This window comes from Pseudomassariella vexata (genome assembly GCF_002105095.1).
Source record: "Pseudomassariella vexata strain CBS 129021 chromosome Unknown BCR38scaffold_5, whole genome shotgun sequence".
Taxonomy (NCBI): domain Eukaryota; kingdom Fungi; phylum Ascomycota; class Sordariomycetes; order Amphisphaeriales; family Pseudomassariaceae; genus Pseudomassariella; species Pseudomassariella vexata.
The window spans coordinates 971,764-993,701 of NW_024467960.1; the positions used below are offsets into that span (position 1 = coordinate 971,764).

Below are 21,938 nucleotides of genomic sequence, written 5' to 3' on the forward strand. Positions count from 1 at the left end.
ATCACCCCGACTCGTCTGCCTCACAGAACTTTCGTATGATCAAGCTTATTGTCACAATGTTGTCACTCCGTGCTCATAACTTCCAACAGCGCTGCTCACGTTCAATACACATGTTACCGAGGTATTTTGTAAACCACAGCATATAGAACGGGACTCTGAAGGTTGCCAGCATTGCGTCCCCCAAGTGCACCACCACATTGGCAAGCTGTCGGGCGCCTTTGACTAAATCGGAATCACGCAGAATCAGGGTTCCTCATGCATGGATAGGTTCCCTAGATTCGCATTCCCTACCTGCCTACTCCCACGAAATTTCGGGATATGTCCATTCGATGGCCCACCAACAGATGAACGAAAAGTCAGCCAAGGGATCAATCCATTTCAGGGTTTGGTCTATCGGCTTTGGGAACCTGCGCGACCGTCAGTCTGACAACAATGATTTGGCGAGCCGGCGTCGTCGAAAAGGAGAATTGGGGGAGACGTTGCTAAAACGAGTGGCTTGGCAACGGTGAGCTAGGTGGGCCCACCTTTAGTCACGGGAAATATAGAAAGGCCTCCAATGGTATGCTACGGAACCTAGCAGGACCCATGAGAGTTGCCTCATGGAGAGTGTTCGTCCCACTCTCGAGCAGACATGGACCATAACGGAGCAAAACCGACCGGGGTAGCCTTTCGATTCAAGCGATTTCTCGTACACAGTTCACCAACACTATCCACTCTCGCATGGCCGTTGAATTTGAGGGATGGTGGTCCTGCTCCGAGGGCGTCCATGATTGGAAGAACAGGCATTTGTGGACTATAACTGACGCCTCTGCATATTGAGTACGTGAATCACTTTTTTTGTTCAGGCTATTTAGTCAAACCTGCCAGCATGGCATTAACGGTTGAGTCTTCACCTTGCGTCAATCATTCACAGAAGTCTTGAGACAATGCTATCCACTCGCTTCTTGGTTCTTTTGAGCGCCGCTGTTGCCGAAGCTGCCCTCACTTACAAGGGCGTCGACTGGTCGTCCGTTAAGGTGGAGGAAGATTCTGGCATCACCTACAAGACGAGCAGCGGCTCGACCGAGGCCTTGGAAACCATCTTGGCTAACAATGGCGTCAATACGGTTCGGCAACGAGTTTGGGTGAACCCCTCCGATGGCATCTATGACCTCGACTATAACCTTGCCCTGGCGAAGAGGGCCGACGCTGCTGGCCTCGATGTTTATCTCGATCTGCATTTCAGCGACACGTGGGCCGATCCGTCCCACCAGGCAATCCCGTCAGGCTGGCCTACGGATATTAGCAGCCTCGCGTGGGAACTGTACAACTACACCAAGGACGTGTCGGATCAGTTTGCCGCCGCAGGCATCTCGCCCTCGATTATCTCCATCGGTAACGAGATCACCTCAGGCCTTCTGCTCCCGACCGGGAGCACGGACAGCATGAATAATGTGGCCACACTGCTGCATTCGGCGGCTTACGGTATCAAGGACAGCTCCCTCGCCACGCAGCCAAAGATCATGATTCACCTCGACAATGGGTGGGAGTGGTCAACACAAGAATGGTGGTACCAAGCCGTCCTGGAAGCAGGCCCGTTGTCAACTTCGGATTTCGACATGATGGGAGTTTCTTACTACCCGTTCTAGTAAGTCAGACATTTCAGGCAAAGGTTTGATTGTATGTTCGCAACACTGATATTCCTCGCAGCAACTCGGCCGCCACACTGGCTAGCCTCAAGACGAGTCTCACAAACATGGCCAGCACCTGGGGAAAGGAGATCGTCGTCGCCGAAACGGACTGGCCTACGTCGTGCCCGTCTCCGGCATATGCCTTCCCCAGCGACCTCAAGACTATACCGTTCTCGGCTGCCGGCCAGACAACTTTCGTCCAGAGTGTCGCCGACATCGTTGCAGGCGTTAGCGGCGGAGTTGGTTTGTTTTACTGGGAACCTGCTTGGGTGGACAATGCCGCCCTTGGTTCCTCATGCTCGTCAAACACCATGTTCCAGTACCCTGGGACGGCGCTGTCAAGTTTGTCTGTCTTCAAGAATATCTGAATGGGCCCTCTGAGACCCGCCCGACAGAACGTGCCTTGTTGGCATTATCGATTGTCAGCATCGCAGACGGCAAGTCCATGGATCAATCATGCCTGGACCAGCGGGATACTCTTAATGTATATATTTTTCTGTTCAGATACCGAGGTGTCTCAAATGTGAATAAGGAGATGAACAACATCAATGAAAGTCGCCCTTTCGCGGCTGGAATGCCGGCCGTCAACTTTGCCGCTTTTCGAGACAATGAATCTTTTCTTCTAAAAAGGGAATTTGAGCTGTCGATCTTGCCGCTGGCTCTCGTTTCAATATGTGCCTATCCATGTTTTCCTTAGGTATACCATTCTCTCGGACATGATTGGTGGAGACTCGAATACAGCAAACGGCGGAGACTGGCGGTTCCGGGGCAGGGACGGGTCTTGTCACGATGTCGCCGTTGCCAACGCAATCGCCGACGTGTAGGGGCCCTAGATCCATTGACAGCGTCACATGGGGAACAGACACTGGCGGGCACACTTCTGGGAGCGAAAGCGAGTAGCTGGCCCTTGAATCCAGTGGCTCCTTGTCGTAATGTGCGCACTGATAGTTACTTGCCCGGGTGCCTACTATAGCACGACGGCGGGGGAATATATAAAGGGTGCTGCACTGTCAGGCCAGCCGAACGCAGCGCTAATATTTGGACGGCCTGCGTGGACAGCGCCAGTGCCCAGCAGGCGAGACGTGACGGGAACACGGGGATGCCGGTAAGTTGGCCAGCAGCCTCGTCATTTATGACGTATGACTCCACCACAGACGACACTCCTGGCCTCACGTTCACGAACGTAGGCTGCAGTACCATGGCGGGGTTCGGCGGGATGCGCCCTTTGCCACCCGAGCTCATGCCGACCACGTAAGTCTGACAGCAACCATTCGGTGGTGGCCACCGTGGACCCGACTGACAACTCAACCACCGGGGACGACACGTCCAATTCAAAGCCCACCTCGGCAGGTGCCATCATAGTCGCCGCCCTCTTCCTGTTCCGCAGGCGGCGTCAACGCGAAGCTGCCAAAGCCGCCATGGCCGACTCCAATCCGCACCCCAACGACCGACTGTAGCCCATGCCGGAACTCGCAGAAGCCACCCGCCAACGCCTGTCCACCATCCACGAGTAGTCTAGTCCCCTTTCACCGCCGGGCTCCCCGGGCTCCCCGGGCGTTAATAGGTACAAGTCCACTCAATATAGGCGACCCGCTCGACACCAACCCACCCGATCTGGAGAAGCGGCTTAGTATTTCTAAATCAGGGGTTTCAGTGCCAATAGTGCTAGCCGTGCCGCAGCTCCAGCTTTCTCCCGCAAGCGCAGCGATGAATCCAGCGTGAAGAACACGGCGGCGAAGTAGACAAGCGGGTTAGTATGTTGTCGATGCCAAGTGACCATTGGAACGATGCGACGCCGGTAGGTGTCGTGGTTGTTAGTGCGGTCTCGCTGAAAACGCCGAGGAAGCTGAGGACGCTGAGGACGCCGAGGTCGGTGATTCTGATGGAGAGTCGGAGGTGGAGTGTGGAATAACGAATGAGGGAGTGGGATTGTTCCCATTCAGGGAAAGACACAGTTAGGAGAGATTGGTATTCTGTATAATACCAACTTGGGAAAGGAGGAAGGGGGTTTGCTTTTCATTGTGGTAAATCCATGGTGACTCCTCGTGGATTTCTGTTCCCGATGGCGCAGATGCATGGATGGAGGTGTAGGATGATACCCTTTGTTCGAGTAGACAGGACACGTACGTGGAATAAGTCACCGTTGTGCTTCTAGATGCCACACTGTTGGTATTATATAAGTAGGTGCCTATTACCATATATATCTACTACCCCTATTTCGGTGTTATGGTACAACTCGACATCCTATATTGACTCGAAGTATACTGGCATATTTTGTTGGTACAATCAACAGCAAACATTTCTCGGCGTCTTTCGTTCTTCGTTACTCAAGCCTTTACAACTGCCGGTATAGTTCCCACACTCTTTACTACTTTCACACACGTCTCCAGCCCTTCCGTCTTCCCATTCTGTGCCGCACCACTGCCCTGGTGATCTCGATTCCACTCTGCAACCTGTTGACAGATGCCTTCCAGCGTGGTGCACACCCCCTTGTACCCCAAACCGCCGTCCTCAACCGACTTCTGCGCCGCTGCATCCGAAGCCGGGACGTGCGTAGACGAGCTGAAAACAGGCGGCTGGAGCAGCGCCAGTTGACCAGTCGGCTTCAACCATCCCAGCCCCGGAATCAACCCCGAGATCGTGTCCGCTATCTCCACAACATATGAGATCAACAGCATCGGCACGGGCTGCAGATATACGACTTTGACATACGTCTCAGCCGTCTGCTCTACCAGTTTGTAGAAATCTAAGAACAGAGTCGGCGGGCATGGATCTGTGATATTGAACGGCTTCCCCGCACACGGGGGGAGTTTCTCCGTATTGTTTACCAGCGCCGCCTCAAACAGCAAATGCCCCAACGAAACATGTCCCGCGTGCACGAAATTCTGCACGACATTGGTCATCCAAGTCGGGAACGTCCCCAAGCGCAGACACATTCCCACAAGCTGGTCAGCCTTGCTGCTCCCATAAACCCCATTCGCCGGCCTGATGACTCCTGTGCGAAACCCAACCGAGTTGCTTCTGCAGACCATCCGCTCCGACACGGCTTTCGAGTATGCGTAATTGCCCCAGAAATCTTCTCTGGGACGCAGAGGGGCGTAGAAATCTGCCTCGTCGATAGGCTGCGTGTAGTTTCTCGGCCAGCTCCGTCGGAATAGGGGGAAGAAATCCAGATCGAAGTAGCGCACCGGCTTGACGGCCACGAAACTGGAAGAGGTGGACACGAAGACATCCGCACCCGCGGCTTTGGAGGCGGAGAGCACGTTAGTGCACCCGGCGATGTTGGCGCGTTCCACGCGCTCGTAGGTAGCTGCCCGCCGCTCATGGAACGAGATGACAGCAGCGGTGTGGAAGACGGTCAGAGGCAGGTTTGTGACCTCCACCGGCCAGGGTTTATCGAAAGCAGCGTTTGTTGAAGAAGCGGAGGAGAGATCCGCCTGCGCGAAGTCGACTTCCGCCGCGGCACCCGAGAGTAGGTCTTCTCGGTCTGGGAACCGTAAGTCGACGTTGCGGATGGCGGAAGGGGATTCACCGCGCGCGAGGAGGTGCAGGATGATTTCGCCGCCGACGCCGCCTGAGCCGCCGGTGATGATGTATCGCCGGTTTAGTTTGGGTGGCAGATGTTTGGACCAGTCGACGGGGTTTGCTTTGACGCGCTGGTACGTCTGACTGATTTCTTCAGTGGTCCAGCGACGTGGTGTCAGGGCTAGCATCTCCGGGGGCGTGGTGGTGAGTGCATTGTTGAGTCTCCAGAGGTATGCGACGCTGAACACCAGCAGCACCGACGCAATGGATAGACATGGATGGTCCCGCAGGATATCCATTGGACTGGACTAGATTGGGTTGGGTAAGGCAATATCCGAGAGCCTGTTAGAAGCATGGAATCTGGGGGGGAGGAAAGAGATGTGACTCGTTGGGAAGGGACCGGGGACAAGTCTTTTGTGTACTGTTTTATCGGCTCGATGCCGCTTTGGACTGCGAACACGAATACGACAACCCTAACGCCCGGTACTCTTTCGGACGGGATTGCCGGATTTTCCTGACCGAAAACTGGGGCCCGCGGGTAGAGCTTGAGACCGCGATTGACTTTGCTAGTTTCGGAATATCACTACAGCAGCAGTTCCTCAACAGATCTTGAACGGTGAGCTTTTATTAGGCTAGCTTGACGAACCGAGGTTAAAAGAAAAACTATACTGGGGCAAATAGGCATAGTAAGATAATCCCTTGCTAAAGCTTAAGTAGGTTGGATATAGCGTATACCCCCGTATAGCTCAAACGAAAAAAGTAAAGACAGAGCAGTCTGGTGCCTTCTGTAGGCAATCCTGACTTGTTGTTTATTCGTTTTAGATCTCGACGGATAATCCATGTAGTAGTGCAGTAAGCTTATTCACAACAACAAAACCTAAAGAGGTGAGACATCCTACTCACGGTAGGAAAGCTGAGTCAAATAATTGCGGGCTATCCTAAGAAGGTAGAGAGCCGTGAGAATATTTGTTCACACTGTTGACGATCGCAGGCAGCTTGACGTGCGACATCGCCGAAGAACCCTGATTCTTTAGGAGCCGGCCTGGAGATTGTAGACAGGAGGGACTGTTTTATGTAAACGATGTTCGGGCGGAGATTATATATCCAAAAACCTCGAGCCGCTAAAACAATTACAGGGATTCTTCGATTCTTTGTTCGTTAGCCAAGAAAGGAGGAGTTCTTCGCTTTTATCTATTCTGCGATTGCATTGCGTTACACGGCCAAGCCCCCGCAATCTCCCTTGCGCCACCTCTCTAGATAATAAACGAATGCTTACTTAATTTGATAGATCCCGCCTGTATGTCCAGGACGGTTTTATGGATGAGTTAACTTCAGTAGCGGGGATATGATAATGTAAACTATTTGTATTTCCCCGTAAGCCAAGTCAAACATTACAAATCCGTTTGCATTTTTTCATGTCTTCTTAGTCTATCTACATATTCAGGAGTCCAGGGAAGCTGCTTTCTGATCCTGCTTACCCTGACGCTCCCTCTCATACATCTCCTCAATCAGCCTATGCCTGCGCACCGCAGCGTCCCAATCCGGGTGGTCCTCCTTCCTCCCATCGGCAAACGCCTCATACAGCCTAGCCACGTTCTGCGCCGGCATAGGCAGATCATCCCATTCATCCCTCAGCACCTGAACTTCCTCGATGCCACCCGTCCTGTTATCAAACAACCGAATCTTCACATCCGGATACCCAATCTGCAACATGGTGCCCGAAGCAGTGACACTCAGCTCCCCCCTGTCCCCCAAAATCCTCCAATGTAGCCCCTCACCGGGCGCAATCGCTTTCCCACCATGCAAGTGATATGATAGCAAAGCCCCCGACTCAAAATGTCCCTGTAGCATCACCTGATCATGCGTCTCCCTCTCTACGGTACGAACCACCTTGCGTTCCGGATCCGAAGGCGACTTGTCAACTAAGTCCACTGTTGGAACCCTTATGTCCAAAATGGAGCTAAACGATTTCAACTGCCCCAGCGTCGCGAAGACAGTCTCGATCGAGTGGCCGAAAAAGATCGTCACCAGATTTCCCCCTACATCTTTCTTAATAAAGTACTCTGTCTGGACCGGTTCCTCAGGGCCAACGTACCCCGCCGGGCCAACAAAAGTACAACTCAACACATTCCCAATCTTCCCTCGGGAAATGACCTCCCTCAGCTTTGCGACAACGGGGGACTTCTGGCTCTGCAATCCTACAAGAGTCCTCACCCCCTTCTCCTTAGCGAGCTGATTCAGTTCGAGTGCCTCTTGGAGGTTCCGGCCGAGCGGCCACTCGCAGTAGACGTCCTTCCCCGCCCGGAGGGACGGGAGGAGGGTCTGACGGTGCTGAGCTACGTTGACGGCACAAAGGACAAGGTCGACGTCTTTGTCTTGGGCCAGGTCCTCGGGCGAGCCGTAGGCTTTGGTCGTGGAGGCGAGCTTGTGGGCTTTGATGGCGGCTTGAGAGCTGGCGACGGAGGAGTTACAGATGGCGGTGACGGTGTATTTGGAGCTTTGGAGAAGGTAGGGGAGGTGGGCGGCGACAGACCAGCTGCCTTTGGCGCTTAAGCCGATGATGCCGACGCGGGTGGGGTTGGACATGGTTGGAGTTGTAGTGCTTGGCTTCGAGATAGATGCACTTCTTCGAACCTACTTCCTAGGATCTTCGAGAATTCAGACTGTGTGTTAGCGTGACTGCGACTGGAGTGGACCCTTCGGGTAGCTCCCGGTCCAGTGCATAGGCGCCCCCTGAGAGCGGGGAATGTCTGCGAACCTCTTTGATTACAAAATGCACATTCAAGTTGCAGCTTAGGAGAGAGGCCATAAATACTCTTCGCAGATTGTGATGAGCACCCATTGGCGCGTTAGTACCTCGCAAATACCGCAGTCACAATACTCAGGGGCAGTATTGCAGCAGCTCTCATCTGATGTTCATAGTCAACAATATCGAAATTCTACCACAGACCAAAAAAAAAGGAGAAAAGAGTAATATTGCTAGTTTAGATGGGTGGTTTATCATGTATCAATGAGTATTCCAACACGAGCATTTATAACAGCGCCATGACGGCGGCCAGAGCCGTCAGCAACGTCGCCATACCCGTCCTCCTCGAAACCTGCAAATTACTCGTCGCTGCACCACTCAGACTTATCTTGTCCGCATCCATGACCATCATTTTCTGGAACAGCGGATCAATTGCAGCCGTCGTCTCATTAATCGCCAACTGGCTCCCCTCGACGCATAATCCAGCTGGGTCCTTCCACGTGACGTCTACAGCTCTCTGCCATACCATTTCGGGCTTCGTAATCATCTGCGCCGTGTAGAAGAATCTGCAATTTGCCGGTTGCATCGAGAACTGTAGTGGCGTCTGGGAATCGGACGGCGCGAAGGCGTTCTTCCCGTTCACTGCACCTGCTTGCATGGGGACCGTGGCTCGCTTGAGGATATACCCTTCAGCCAACACGCCCAGCTGGCCCTTCTTAAGCTGCTCTCGCATTTCTTCGGGGGCGAGCGTGATAGTAGCTGCTGCCGTCCGTGACATATCCCCATATCGAAGACTTGAGCGCCTTCCACTCCAGCAATAGATTGCATGGCCCCCAAGTTGGGCCTGCCTCCCACGACAGCGGTTTTGATGTTGCGCTGTTGTATCATCAGGTAACTAAAAATAGTACAAGTGGATCCGCAGGTGCCGTCAGTGAGAAGGACGACATTTTCAGGCGTGAAGACGGAAGGGGGCGGGTTGGCTTTGGTGCCGACCCCCGTAAGGTTGAACTGGGGGTCGGTATTGTTCAGCGGGGTGGACTGGAAGGCGGTAAAGGTGTCGCCGTTGAGGCTAATGGGGCCCAAAATTGATTCGACATTGGTCAAGTTGTTGCCCGCGGGGCTGAAGACGCTTCCCGGGACGAGATTGCCGACGATGGCGCTGTCTTGCAGCGATTTGAGCGCTCGGGATTGCTCGGTGTTGTTGGGTCGGAAATCCTTGGGAATGGCGCCGATAATGTGGGAGATTTGGCCAACGCTTTCAGCCAGACGGATGTTGTCGGCTTGGAACTTATTGGCGTCGGGGAAGAGCTGTCATGGTTTAGTGGGTGCCTGAGGTCAGCGGTTCAGGGGCTAGGTTAGACAAACCTGGCTAAAAAGTTCAAACCCAGCAATAACGAGACCGCCTCCGTTGCTGGTGAGGTCGACGACAAGTTTCTTCTTCCCAGCTGTCTTGGACTTGGTGAGGAAGTCTCCCACGGTACTCTGGAAGTTCGTGAGATATTCAACCGGGTCATACGTGGCCGGAGGAGCAAAAGAAGACACCGTCAACACTGCCACATCGTCGTACCCCGTCCCGTTGAGAAAATAACCTGATGTCGTGTTGGCGCCACTGTCTCGAGTGACTGGAAAGGGAAATCCCTGGATAGTTGGCTGCGGTGGAGGCAGTTTCGCCGGTGTGGTGCCATTGGTTGCGTTTAGCTGAACCGCATCCGGATTGCAAAATCGGCTGTAGAAATCCTCTCCATTATTGACGCCCGTGAAGTTAGCTCCAGCTCTCAAGTTTGCGAAACTGTTTTCTGTCTTCGTCGTGCCGTTATCATACGTCAGAGTCACGCTTTCACCTTGGAAAGCCAATGAGGCGGCGACAACCAGGCGATTTTCGGGAGAGGCAACTGTTCGAAAGTTGGCGTTCCACTGCGAATCGGGGTCTTGGAAGACGCTGAAGGCAAGGTTTGTTTCTTCTATAATCTTGGAGGCGTCTTCACCGTTGATCTTTGTTATTGCAGCCGGCATTGCCGTCGAATTTGCCGTCGAATTTAGCGCCGTGTTGTTGAGGTCGCCTTCTGGGGTCAGTTGATGATCACAAAGTGGTGTGTGTTGGACCATGGCACTCACGCAGATGGTACAGTTTGGGCACTGACTTTCCATCCACAGAGACAGAGACGATATCTGCCGCCAGGTTGTTTCTAAACCCGAACCTGTACCACTGCCATCAGTATCGGCTCTTTACAAATGCCAAGAGTTACGTTTCAAACACTACTCACGCTGAGATAATAGTTAGCGTGCAGATCCCATGCGAAGCTGGTCTTAGCGTGTACTGTGTACTAACCTTTGAACATATCAGGTCGGTACACAAAATGGCCATCATGCGCGGACAGGAAAGTCTTGACGACCTCGAGTTGGAAGTCATATTCGCTCGCAAATCCTCCAGCTAACGCCTTCGTCTTCGCGTTGTTCAACCTTCCTACAATGTCCGTAGCTGGCAGCTATCGTACATACCAGATTTAGCAACTCCGTTTTATTGTATGTCAGAGGGCGGGAAACGGACCATGTATGAAGACGGCGGCGTATTCAGATAAACCAGTGTGCTCTGCCATTGTACGAAAGCTTGCAAGCTATCAATCATTTTCCCCGCTGGTTCGGGCTTGTTGGGCACGGATTGGAGACACTCATGCGCGAGCGCAGCAGGAACTCTTGGAGTAGCTATGAAGACATGATCAGTTGGTATGAATCCAGCAGTTTGTCATGAACAATCAGCACACCATTTGGACTTGCTTCGAGAAACCCGGCCGTCATGGGGGCTATCTGCGCGCAGGCATTGGAAGTGGGTGTCGGATTCGAGTTCTGCCGTGGATTCAAGGGGGTTTTCTGAGGCGCCGGCGCACCAGATACGAGGGAAGCGAAGACAAGGAGCCACAAGCTCATTATTGACCGAAGTATGCCAGCCATCCTGTTAGCTTTGTTCCCTCGGTGTGACTTGATTAATCGATGTTGGAGCAGAACGGGCACGAACGACATCAACATAACCAGCAATAAAATAGACACATAGAGAACACCTGAATATTCGTAGTGTGAAGTTCAGGATAACTACATGGTCTTAAAGGGTCCAGGCACCCATCTTGCCTGGGTGAATCGTTGCAGATTGACCGCCAAGCTTCTGTTAACCCATCACGAAACACCAAAATCCTCAAACCTCAAGCTCGAGCTCAAGCCTCAATAGCCTCTCGGCTGCAACAGGGCAAGCCAGAACCCGTGTCTTCCTTTATCAAGGCGCTGTCAGTACCGTCGAACCAAGTTTTACTACCGACTTTCTGATTGGGTTGCAACATGGCATAAGCTTTGTAGAAATGTTCGACATCACGAGACCGACCTCCTTCGCTTACATAGTACGTGAAGGATCGTGTTTTCTCTGTGTTCTGTGTCGATCCCCGGAGCTCGAGTATCCGCCAAGGGTTTGTCTCGCTGGCATACCCCAGACTTAACCCAAAGTCTAATGCTTACTTTAGTGGCGCGATGTGCAGCTCGTCAAAGCTCCCACCTCCCTACGACGATTGACATCATCCAAACTCCTGGTCCTAGCCCCCAAACTGCCTCGGTCTGATTCTCTAAAACAAGTTAAAATCAAATAAACGTGTTTGATGATCCCGGATCCAATCCTGGATTCTATTTGTCATCCGTCAGCCTTAAGCTCCCAGGAGGCTCTTGATTGAAGGTCCTGATATTGGAATTGAACATGGTGAAACCAATCATGAGATACCATATTCACAAAATTGACCAAGCTGTAGCAGTCGATTGGGATAGAGACACAACATACATCAGGAGGAGGCTGAGAGAAAGACATGAATATGATATATCTAGTGAGGATGAGAAATGTAAGTATAAATAGGGAGGCAAGTGTTTGGGTGGATCGTCAACCGAGTCATGCAGGGTCGAATGGCTGTAGACACTAGTTTTTAACCGGTATCTTGATGAACCTTATTAACTTCATGCGATCTGCAGACCCTCCCATGCGGTGTTAGTGTCCAAGTCGACGTAATTGCAAATTCATTCTGAAAACGGTAAAGCTATCGTAGATAGCCCGAATCTTTGTGAGTCTAGTAGCTAATAGAGTGTTGGCTTCTATCACAATCTAACTAATGCTCCTGCACTATACTCCTCAAGCTATTTCACGTCGGCCAGAGTATAACCTGAAAGTCGCCGCCACGCGATATGCGGCTAATTCAAACCTAACCCCGTGGCGCTACATTATATGTGTATCCCACCCGAGACCTTGCTAGGCACTAGAATATCTGAATCACCTTACTCACGGCTTGTGCACTATTCACTCGATTGTAGATTGCGCAGCCCGGATAATGAGTTTATTAATCGGCAAACTGACGCGGTTTTACTTCGCTGTGCTAGATTCATATAATTCCAAACGAAATTGCGCTCATCCACCGTCACACCAAGCTCGAGGCCGTATATGTTTGTTCACGGATGGCCTTTCATGGCTATTCGAGAAGGGAGATTTCTGACTTTCATCGATAACTTCTTCGAACAGCGTCAAATCATCAAACCGATTGCGGCATTTGATTCCTAACGACCGTTTACGTCGGACAGTGACCTCGCATCGCACGCGAAGCGAGGACGCAAGCGATGGCGGCGCCGATGGTGATCGACGGGGGACGAGCGGGACTCGAACAGAGTTTTCACCACCCCCACGCCAACGAAAGTGCCCACGCACCGAACGTGGAGCGCACCAGCAGAAAGAACGCAGAGAGGGAAGGGATCGGAAGAGAACTACAAAAGGTAGAACAAGAGATTGCCGACTTGGTCCCACGTGAGAAGATTGAGGTCATGGGGGGTTTGATGGAGCGTTGGCTGGGGTTGAAACTAGCCGGCAGGACGCTGGAGGAGGGGGGCGACAGACCCGCCACACATGCCGACGTACTGGCAGTGACTCTGGCCCTTGCCGAAATTCCTGCGGCGATCCAGACGATGGTTGAGAAGACCATGCAGGATACGGTGAAGAACGTGGCCTTGCCTACAACTCGATCCTGGGCCTCAATCGCCTCAGGATCGGCCCAGGGACGGGGACCCGGTGAAGCCGCAGTGTGGCAGCAGCGGGTTGTAGTGCCCCAGCGAAGGGAGAGAGAGGTAGTGATCCGGGGGACAGAGGACCCTAATATGAAGAACAGATCGGCGGCTGAGGTCGTAAAAGCGGTGAACAGTGCACGCGGCAGCACCGATGCAGTGGCGGCCCGCAGGCTGCGCAGTGGCGATACCGTAGTGACGTTTAAGCAGTCGGCCTCAGCGGCGACCACGGACAGCAGGTGGGTGCGTAGTGCCTTCGGCGATAAGGCACTTCTCAACCGCAGAGAAGTTGCAGTGATCGCGAAGGGGCTGCCTGCGAAACGGCTGCGAGAGGTCCACGACGAGAGCCAGCTACTTAAAGACCTGAAGCGGGACAATACAATGCACCTCTCTAAGGCTAAAAGAAACCTCCCCCGGGCGCCGCAAGCACCGTATGCGGCCCTGATACTACACGTGGATAGCGTGGAGGCGGCGATGGAACTATGCTCCGAAGGGCTTATTTGGGAGGCCCAGATATTCGATTGCGAGCCGTACGACGGCAATCTTCGGGTTCGGCAGTGCTACCAGTGCTACGAATACGGCCATATCGCGAAACACTGCAAGAAGACGGCGCGTTGCGGCGTCTGCGCTGCAACGGCACACCCAGGGGGTGAAAAAGACTGCCCCGAGAAGGCACCTAGCGGCAAAAAACGTTGTGTGAACTGCAAAGGGAAGCACACGGCGTGGGACAGGGACTGCCCTACGGCAGAACAGCAGCGGCTACGCGTACGCGAGGCGTACGCTCACCGCCCCCGACAATTTGAGGTCCGCAGCTACTCGGACGGGTTATCTAGTGAGGGCAGGCTCACACCACCTAGCTCATTGACCAGCGACGGGTTTACAGTTGTACGACCCCGGGGCCGCCCCCTGGGCGGATCGCGAGTGGAGCAGGAGCGAACCGAACGGTCTGCGTCAGCAATGCGTAGCTTCCTCACTAAGGGACGTACGAACGAAGATATACCATCGACAGCTTAATGGTAGTCTCTATTCTCTACTGGAATATCGCAGATTCAAAGGCGAACGCAACGCTAGCGCTGGATAAGGGGGGTGACTATGATATAATAGCGGTTCAAGAGCCATGGATCAACCGGCGGACGAAGGCGATTTATTGCCCGAAGTCGTCCAGGTACGAAGTAGTGTACAGCAGCGGCAGAGCTGCGCTATACGTCCATAAACGATACGACGTGGCTACGTTGCGACCCCGTACCGGGATGGACTGGAGCAGTATTACGTTCGGGCAGGCCCGGACGCCCTTACAATCTGGTCTATCTATTCACCAAACCAGACCGGGAGCCGCTGGGTAGCCCGCTCCAAGACCTCCCTAATGGGGCGCCGGAGGGGACACAGGTCCTCGTAGGGGACTTCAATACACATCACCCGCTGTGGGACGTCCACGGACGGTCGTCACGGGGCAACGACAACGTAGTGGAGTTTGCGCGACGCTGGCGATTAGAGCTCGTTACGCCGTTCGGGGAAATCACACGGCAAAGGCACAAACAACGAGACTCAACTATCGACCTAGCCTGGGTGATGAAAGGGGCTAGGATTGATTACGATGGGGACCCGGGCCTAGAGGGCTCAGACCACAGAGCGCAAGTGATTAGGGTAATATCCAACGGGGAAGCAGTCAAGGAGGGCCGCCGCAGTGTCGAAGGGTGGAACTGGGCGATGGCGGATAAGTGGCTCATCGTAGCCGAATCAAGCCAGAGATTTATGAATTATTTGCCGGTTGAGACGCTAACGGAGTTGGACCAGGCTGTTGACTGGGTTATCCGGAACCTCCAAGAGATCGCCGACGTGGCGGTCCCGAGACGCACCGTTGGCCGAGGCGCTGGGGTCCCGTGGTGGCCCGCAGATTAGCAAGGCTTGCGCTGAGACGAAGAGACGACGGCGGGACTACCTCCAGGCAAGGTCGCAGAACAACTGGGACGAATATACAAGAGCCGGCCAAAAACAACGGCTCGAAATCAGCGAAGCGCAGACGCGTAGCTGGCACGAGAAGCTCGAGGGGACGGCGAAGGATCACAAAAGCCTGTGGGCACTGCAGAGGTGGGCTAGGCTACGGAGCTGGGCCCCCCCTGAGGCCCACGGCTTGCCAGATCTCCGGAGGGACGCCGGCGACACGCTTACAGCACGTACACATGATGAGAAGGCAAAATTACTAGCTGAGAGGTTCTTCCCAGACCCGTGTATAGATCTATCGGACCTCGATCGCGGCCTATTACAGACGAGACCAGAGCTGAACGTCCCTAGGGAGGTGACCACAATGGATATCGAGTCTATCATCAAAGGAACGGCTGCTCGGAAGGCTCCCGGCGACGACCTGATCCCCACTGGCCTGCTAAAGGCCTGCGGTGAACCCCTATGGGAGATCCTAGCGGATCTGGCAACAGCTAGCTTTAGGCTGGGGTACTACCCGGAGCGCTTCCGCTCAGCGAGGGTGGTTGTTATCCCTAAGCCTAATAAAACGACAGCTCAGAAGCAGACCCCTGGCGGCTGGCGCCCCATTGCCCTGCTTAGCACGGTAGGGAAGGTAATAGAGACGGCGATGAGCCAGCGTATCACCAAAGTAGCTGAGGCGGCCGGCCTACTACCAAACGGCCAAATGGGTAACCGCGCTGGGAGGTCCACCGAACTGGCAATACGTATAGTTGAGGACGTGATCTATACGGCGCGGAGACGCGGGGGCATCGCCTCGCTGCTACAGCTAGACATCAAGGGGGCATTCGATACGGTCAATTACAGACGGCTGATTTCCATATTAGCCCGGAAAGGCTACCCGGAGTGGGTTCAGGAGTGGGTACGCAGCTTCGTGGAGGATAGGACGGTACGCCTCCGGTTCGATGGCAAGGAGTCAGAGCCAATCCCCCTACGAGCTGGCGTCCCCCAGGGGTCACCGCTATCCCCGATACTGTTTATATTATACATTTCAACGCTGTACGAGGAGCTAGCGGAGCAGCACCCACTACTTTTAGTAGTCGGGTTCGCGGACGACACGAACCTGCTAAGCGTCGGCACCGATCCAGACACGACCTGCCGCCGGTTGGAGAGCGCATGGGCTACGTGTCAGCGGTGGGCAGTGAGGCACGGGATGGAGTTCGCTCCTGACAAGAGTGAGCTAATGCACTTTACTATGGCCCGAGAGCCCTTGCCGCAAAGTATTCGCCTTGGGGACGCCACAGTGTCGCCGGTAGTCTCAGCGAGATGCCTAGGAGTCTGGTTCGACCGCAAACTGACGTGGCACGCCCATGTTGAGCGTGTTAAAACAAAAATGGCAACTCAAAAGCTAGCCCTGACAAAGCTAGTCAATATGTCGTGGGGCTGCGATCTTATACGGGCGAGGCTGTTATATACGGTGGTTATCCGTAGCGCGATCGCCTTCGGGGCGATTGCGTGGCATACTATAAGTGAGGAACCGGCAGGGCCAGCTAAGAGCCCGATGGGGATACAGAACGAGTGCCTCCGGGTAGTCTGTGGCGCCCACAAAGCGACGCCGATTCGCCACCTGGAAGCAGAAGCAGCAATCCCGCCACTAGACCTCTATCTTAGTGCCCGGGCTGCTAAGTTTGAAGAACGGCTACGGCTTAGCGGGAAGAGAAATCTGCTTCGCAGCGCGAGCGCTAAAGCGTCACATATACTCCGGCAGGATAGGCCGGCGAAGAGGAAGCAAGCGTCGCAGCTACTCCGACCGGCAGGGTACACTATGGAGAAGGAGGCCCGGGGCTCCGAGTGGATGAGTGAGGAAAAGGAGGTCCCGGCTGCCCTCCTCGGCCACTGGAGGAAGAGATGGCTCACCGGAGCACAACATCACGATCGCCAGCGACGCGCTATCGCTGAGGAACCGGAGGGCCCTTCGATGCAGATACCGAAAGGGGGCAGGTATTTCGGCCTGAACCGACTGGAGGCGTCTACGCTGTGCCAGATCAGGACGGAAAAAATAGGACTAGCAGCCTTCTTATTCAAGACAGGGGCTTTTGGCGTGTACTCGCCGCTATGCCGCTGTGGCGACGCCCCTGAGACGGCAGAGCACGTAATCCTCTTTTGCGGGCTGTTGGAAGGACCGAGGGAACGATTACGGGCCGCCATCGCACCACGGCCACTATACTCTCGCAGAGACCTCGCAACGGCAACAGGAGAACCAGTAGTTAGTGGGACTATTGTAAGGTGGCTGCTAGGGACGGGTCGGACAGCTTCAAGGCCCAGATAGCATCGATCTTCTCAGGGGGGACTTTGTTGGTAGGTTGAGAACCAACGTAGTATGGTAGTGGACGCAACGCAGTCGCCAATAGGGCGAACCGACGACGCAGCGTATGTATTTAGTCCAGCCATTAGGGCACGGTTTGACATACGGGAGTACTAGCAGAGGTACCGGGGGCTTCGAGCCTACGGCGTATTTAATAATAATAATAATAATGTTTGTTCACGTGATATGAAGAATATAAAGAGGTGTGCCATACAGGGGCTCGTCCGTTGCGACGGGCTTGCTCCCGGCCTTCCTCCGCAGCCCGAACACTATCGACGATGCAACATAACTTCCCCCAACTATCCGCCCCTGCTTCGAGCCACTCATAGTGCTGTTATATCGTAGTACCTTGTAGAATTTCGGTAGATCCAGGAGAGAGACCATATTCTACGAATGCGTCTGTAAACTTGTTTGGGTGACTGACGCCCCGGAGACACTACCTCATGGCCCAGGTAAGTATTTCCAGAGCAGTCGCATCGGGAACAGTTCGCCCTGGCAGTAGCGATCAGCGCTGGATATAATATATGGAACTATCGTAACTTCTCATGTTTGTATCTTATTTGTCCGTAGTTTTTCAGACCATATTTTGGTATGCAATTAAAACTGCGCTAGATTGGCTATGCACATGAAAACCCCATATATAGAGGCCTTTTTAACTCCGAACGCCTCCCGTCCAGATGCATTTACTAGCACATGCCAATCAAGCCCCTCCACCTTGTTCCAACTGAGGGGCTCACTATACATTCCTGTAAGAAAATACACTGATGCGCTGGTCCGGCGGGAAGGAGTTATCTAGGAAACCATCAATGCTATCATAGCCATTCGCAGCGGCTTCGCCAATCATAGGATCTGGTACAAGTCCCATGTTGGAAATTTGTGTACCTGGCGCCAAATGATTCGGCAGTACAACCTGACTCGGAGTCGGCGTCGAGGGATTCGTAAAGGACGGCTGACCCTGGAAGGCGAGCGGCAAAGGAGGGAACGCCATCGATATGCTATCAGGCGACGCGTCCTGGGTTTCTGGCGGCGTCGATATACTCATGTACTGTGTCCCAGTGGCATTATGCCCAAAGTTTGGCAGTGCATCGAGGCTATTCTCTGGGGTATTTTCAAGGTATTGATCATCACTGTACACCGGCTTTCTGATGTCGAGGATGTTTCGGCCTTGCTGGCGGGCTTCCACCAGGCGACTTGCGAATTTCGAGGCCAGGTTTGGTGTCTCGTTACTGATGTCGGACAGGCCATTCCATCGGCGAGATGTTTCGAGCAACGAGTTAACTAGTGAGTCAAAGGCAGAGGCCAGGGGCTCTCCTTTGTAGCTGCTGTACGCTAGCAGCATTCTGCCTGCAATGAATAGGCAGAAGGAGAACTGAGGGTTGGTTAAGGAGGAAGACCTCTGAAGGAATGCGTCCGCGATGATGGCGACCTCCGTTGCTGCCGCTAGGCATGTTTCAGAACTCGAGGACGAAGGCAAGCGGATTCGGGCATCCCGCCATTCGGGTAATGGGAAAGCGATGACTTGGTGAAGCAGTATAACTGCCGTATTATCTGCAATAATGAGAGTTATTATTTACCAACTACGGATATCCACGCGATGACTCGGGAACGCTAAGTCACGACTCCAGAGTGGAAACGCCTCAGCCAGATTTTAGAGGTAACCTTTTCTCCAGAGGTAGACCAGAAAGGAGAAGGAATGACTCTCAAAGTTACGTACGGGTCATGTGTGCCAGTGTCAAGTTGGGGTCCATGTTGCCATCTGAGTTCAACACGCACGCTTCCCGCCATCGTTCTAGGGTATTAAACTTAGTCTTCGTCTTCATAAGCCATTGATTGGCAGTGAGAGGACACAATTGACCAGGACTCACCAGGCAAGAATATTTTCCACTGGATCAGACGCAGGTCGAGTTGTTTGAAGCGCATCAACCACACCTGAACCTGCCGCGGATCGGACGGGATATCTTGTTGTAGGAAGAAGGAAGTAACCAAACTCAAGCTTTCTGTTGCTTCGATGCTGAAAGCGAAGCCGCCCAGGCTCTGATCGTCGACCTCGGGCCGTATTGTTGGAACCGTGGGGTTTGCACGAGACGACTCATCAGCGACTCCGAAAAAGGGGGTCGGCATCTCGAGCGGCTGGCCGGTTTCCCACAGTGCTCCCTCGCAAGGGAGCCTTCTTTTCACATCTGCGCTAGTTAAGGAGAAGTTCCAGCCGGTGGCAATGCTGCAGAACCGGTCCATGATGAAGATATTCCAGAAGACTCGTCTTCGTTCCTCCGTCTCGGACCAGTTCCTGCATTTCGGCAGGAAGGCCATCCGTTTTATCAGTGTCTTGGCTGGCCCCTGCACTTGGTCGTCGTCTTCAACACTCAGTTGCAGTTGTACCACTGTTCGAGTCATGCTGCCAACTATCGACCACGCCGATGGACCTCTTCCGCCGCCTATTAGGTCGAAGGCGCAGATGGTAAGAGCTTGGAGGTTTTCGACCGAGAATGACTCCATGCTTCGCAAAATAACCAGTTGGCGACTTCTCTTGGCATACCTGGTCTTTTGATCGGCATCTCCCAACCTCTGATCATCAGAGAATCTCACGCATAGCGAGATGATGGCGTAGAATATGGTGGAAAGTGTTTGTCGCTCCGTTGGATTTGCCATACGCTCGCGGAACTGTCGTACGTGAAGCATGGGGATCCATGGATGCACGTTTGCGAAGTAGATGTCGACCAGAGCATCGACGAGGTCATCTGGAGGCAATACGGTCTCGTCAAGGGCCGATATGTTGAAAGCTTGGTCGCGGGTCTCTCGCGACCTCGGCGGATCCCTTCCGTGTCGTCGGTTGTCTGATTCAAATGATGGGCCGGATTCTCGGTTGGACGTTGCGGCAAGCGACCCTCTGAGTCGCGCAATCGAGCCTTGAAGTTCGTCGTTAATGGTCGTTACAGGGTTTGGCTCCTCCGTCCGTCCATTCGTTGCCGCCGCTTGTTGGGTTTGCCACATTTGCTGCCATAGAAGTCCTTGTCCCAAGAACATCTGCTCAAGCGCCACTGATATCAATTAGCATACACTCGACACCCACCATGTATATACACCAGGAGGCGTATCAAGTTCAAAGAATCGTGGCGATTTGTCTAGGGTCACTTACCCACTCTTTGGCTGAGTGACTCGATCGCGCCCGTGCGAAGACCCGGCTTCATTCTCCTATCATCGTACACACAATCGACATCTGCGGGACGTCAACCACTTGCAATTCTCTACGACTTGTCCAGGCCACGCCACTCACGGTATCTCGTACAAGCCGAGCAAGGTTGCGTCCTAGAACAAGCCGACTTTTTCCTGCGACAGTTTTGACATCTACGAGGAGTGTCAACAATCAAAAAGAATCAAAGTGTTAGTGGCACACTGACGCCGGTCCCTCGTTTTCTTGTTGGTCTTCTTTCGACAACCTCCTCCTCTTGGAACGCGACGTTTCATCGGGACCCGAATTAGAAGACGCGTTCCTGTCATCCGTGTCGGGCTTGCCGCCTCCTTGGCAGGCGACATCCTGATGATGCATCAGGGGAGGAAAGGGTAGGAAAGGCGCAGAGGCTCAGACTAGAAACATATGTAGCATGAATTGTAGATACTGATGGATGCGGGGAGAGGAACAAGAATCTATGTCCCTGATCTGCCAGTGTTGTTGAAGACTCATTGGCTGCTTAGGGCTTAGTCCCTAACAGGAACCATCCCCACACCCTGTCGATCAACGAAGTATGGGGTATGAGGGGAGCCTGTCTAATCCGAACGGCTGCAAATTAAAATATAACCTGGTCAAGAATTTGTCAGAAATCAATAATTAAGTGGTTGAAAAGGAACCCAGCCTTGTAGGAAGCTCATCGTCACCCTGAATGACTGATTAATCGATAAGCAGTGTTGCGCATCTGGTTCTTTGCAGTTATTGTGGTAGCACCCTTTTCACGAGATGTGTCGAAGTCGGGCCTTTCTGGTTTGGGCTAGTGTATACCCCAATATATGTCAGGGGAACCTAAAGGGTTGCCAGCTTCTATGAAAATCCACATATAGTTTAGTCTAACCACCCCTCTACGGGTACACCCCTTTACGAACTACATCTTTTTGAGACGCGACTACACTAACTACTTTGAATACAAATCTTATTTTACAGTATTTGTAACCAAACGATTGACTTCCCGCTATATTTTAAATTTTTAGTTTGACAATACATCGTTTCGAACTTCACCACATCATCTATTAATAATTAACTATATTATAACGAGCTAATAGTTGTATAAGAAACTAATAGTGATCTTTTAATGATTATACATACGGCAGTCAGAATAAAAGTTCCTACGTTATTTCTAAGATTACGAAACTAGTTTAATAGAGTAACACTCACATTATATTAGCTCAAGTCCGCACTACTAGTAGTTAGATAAAACATGAATTGGGAATTCTAAGGTTAATACAATAAAACCACTGCTATTATAGTAATTTTAATTGCGTAGTGGGGTATATTAAGGCATTGGGTAAGTATTCCACTAGTAACCAGTTTAATATCAACGTGTAAATGTGTCAGTAACTAAGATAATTTATTCTATTAAACTCTCGATGTCATATTAGCCTGTTGAGGGGTTATCCCGTCAAGGGCTAGTTA

At 52.9% G+C, this 21,938-nt stretch overlaps 6 protein-coding genes across 6 annotated transcripts; 2 read left to right on the forward strand and 4 right to left on the reverse strand.

Moving 5' to 3' along the window:
- Positions 1–926: 926 nt before the first annotated feature.
- Positions 927–2,038, forward strand: BCR38DRAFT_340498 (glycoside hydrolase family 53 protein; the record flags this gene model as incomplete). The annotated part of the gene is made up of 2 exons (XM_040855794.1): positions 927–1,627; positions 1,690–2,038. 2 exons carry the CDS (start codon positions 927–929, stop codon positions 2,036–2,038), a joined length of 1,050 nt encoding a protein of 349 aa, XP_040717008.1.
- Positions 2,039–2,802: 764 nt separating this feature from the next.
- Positions 2,803–3,127, forward strand: BCR38DRAFT_483703 (uncharacterized protein; the record flags this gene model as incomplete). Its single annotated transcript, XM_040863659.1, has 2 exons — positions 2,803–2,853; positions 2,927–3,127. 2 exons carry the CDS (start codon positions 2,803–2,805, stop codon positions 3,125–3,127), a joined length of 252 nt encoding a protein of 83 aa, XP_040717009.1.
- An 870-nt stretch (positions 3,128–3,997) lies between these two features.
- BCR38DRAFT_339266 (uncharacterized protein) lies at positions 3,998–5,494 on the reverse strand (the record flags this gene model as incomplete). The annotated part of the gene is made up of 1 exon (XM_040855690.1): positions 3,998–5,494. The coding sequence occupies one exon, from the start codon at positions 5,492–5,494 to the stop codon at positions 3,998–4,000; it is 1,497 nt and encodes a 498-aa protein (XP_040717010.1).
- A 1,020-nt stretch (positions 5,495–6,514) lies between these two features.
- On the reverse strand, positions 6,515–8,138 carry BCR38DRAFT_429083 (uncharacterized protein). Its single transcript, XM_040859942.1, has one exon. It carries the CDS (start codon positions 7,779–7,781, stop codon positions 6,636–6,638), a length of 1,146 nt encoding a protein of 381 aa, XP_040717011.1. The 5' UTR covers positions 7,782–8,138; the 3' UTR covers positions 6,515–6,635.
- A 35-nt stretch (positions 8,139–8,173) lies between these two features.
- BCR38DRAFT_465065 (peptidase S41 family protein) lies at positions 8,174–10,866 on the reverse strand (the record flags this gene model as incomplete). Its single annotated transcript, XM_040862686.1, has 7 exons — positions 8,174–8,662; positions 8,737–9,249; positions 9,307–10,001; positions 10,057–10,139; positions 10,279–10,427; positions 10,490–10,644; positions 10,704–10,866. The coding sequence occupies 7 exons, from the start codon at positions 10,864–10,866 to the stop codon at positions 8,228–8,230; spliced, it is 2,193 nt and encodes a 730-aa protein (XP_040717012.1). The 3' UTR covers positions 8,174–8,227.
- Positions 10,867–17,843: 6,977 nt separating this feature from the next.
- Positions 17,844–21,241, reverse strand: BCR38DRAFT_172230 (fungal-specific transcription factor domain-containing protein). The gene is made up of 6 exons (XM_040853861.1): positions 20,695–21,241; positions 20,571–20,641; positions 20,433–20,513; positions 19,162–20,334; positions 19,011–19,085; positions 17,844–18,844 (listed from the first exon to the last, which is right to left on the reverse strand). The coding sequence occupies exons 1-6, from the start codon at positions 20,841–20,843 to the stop codon at positions 18,033–18,035; spliced, it is 2,361 nt and encodes a 786-aa protein (XP_040717013.1). The 5' UTR covers positions 20,844–21,241; the 3' UTR covers positions 17,844–18,032.
- Positions 21,242–21,938: the final 697 nt, after the last annotated feature.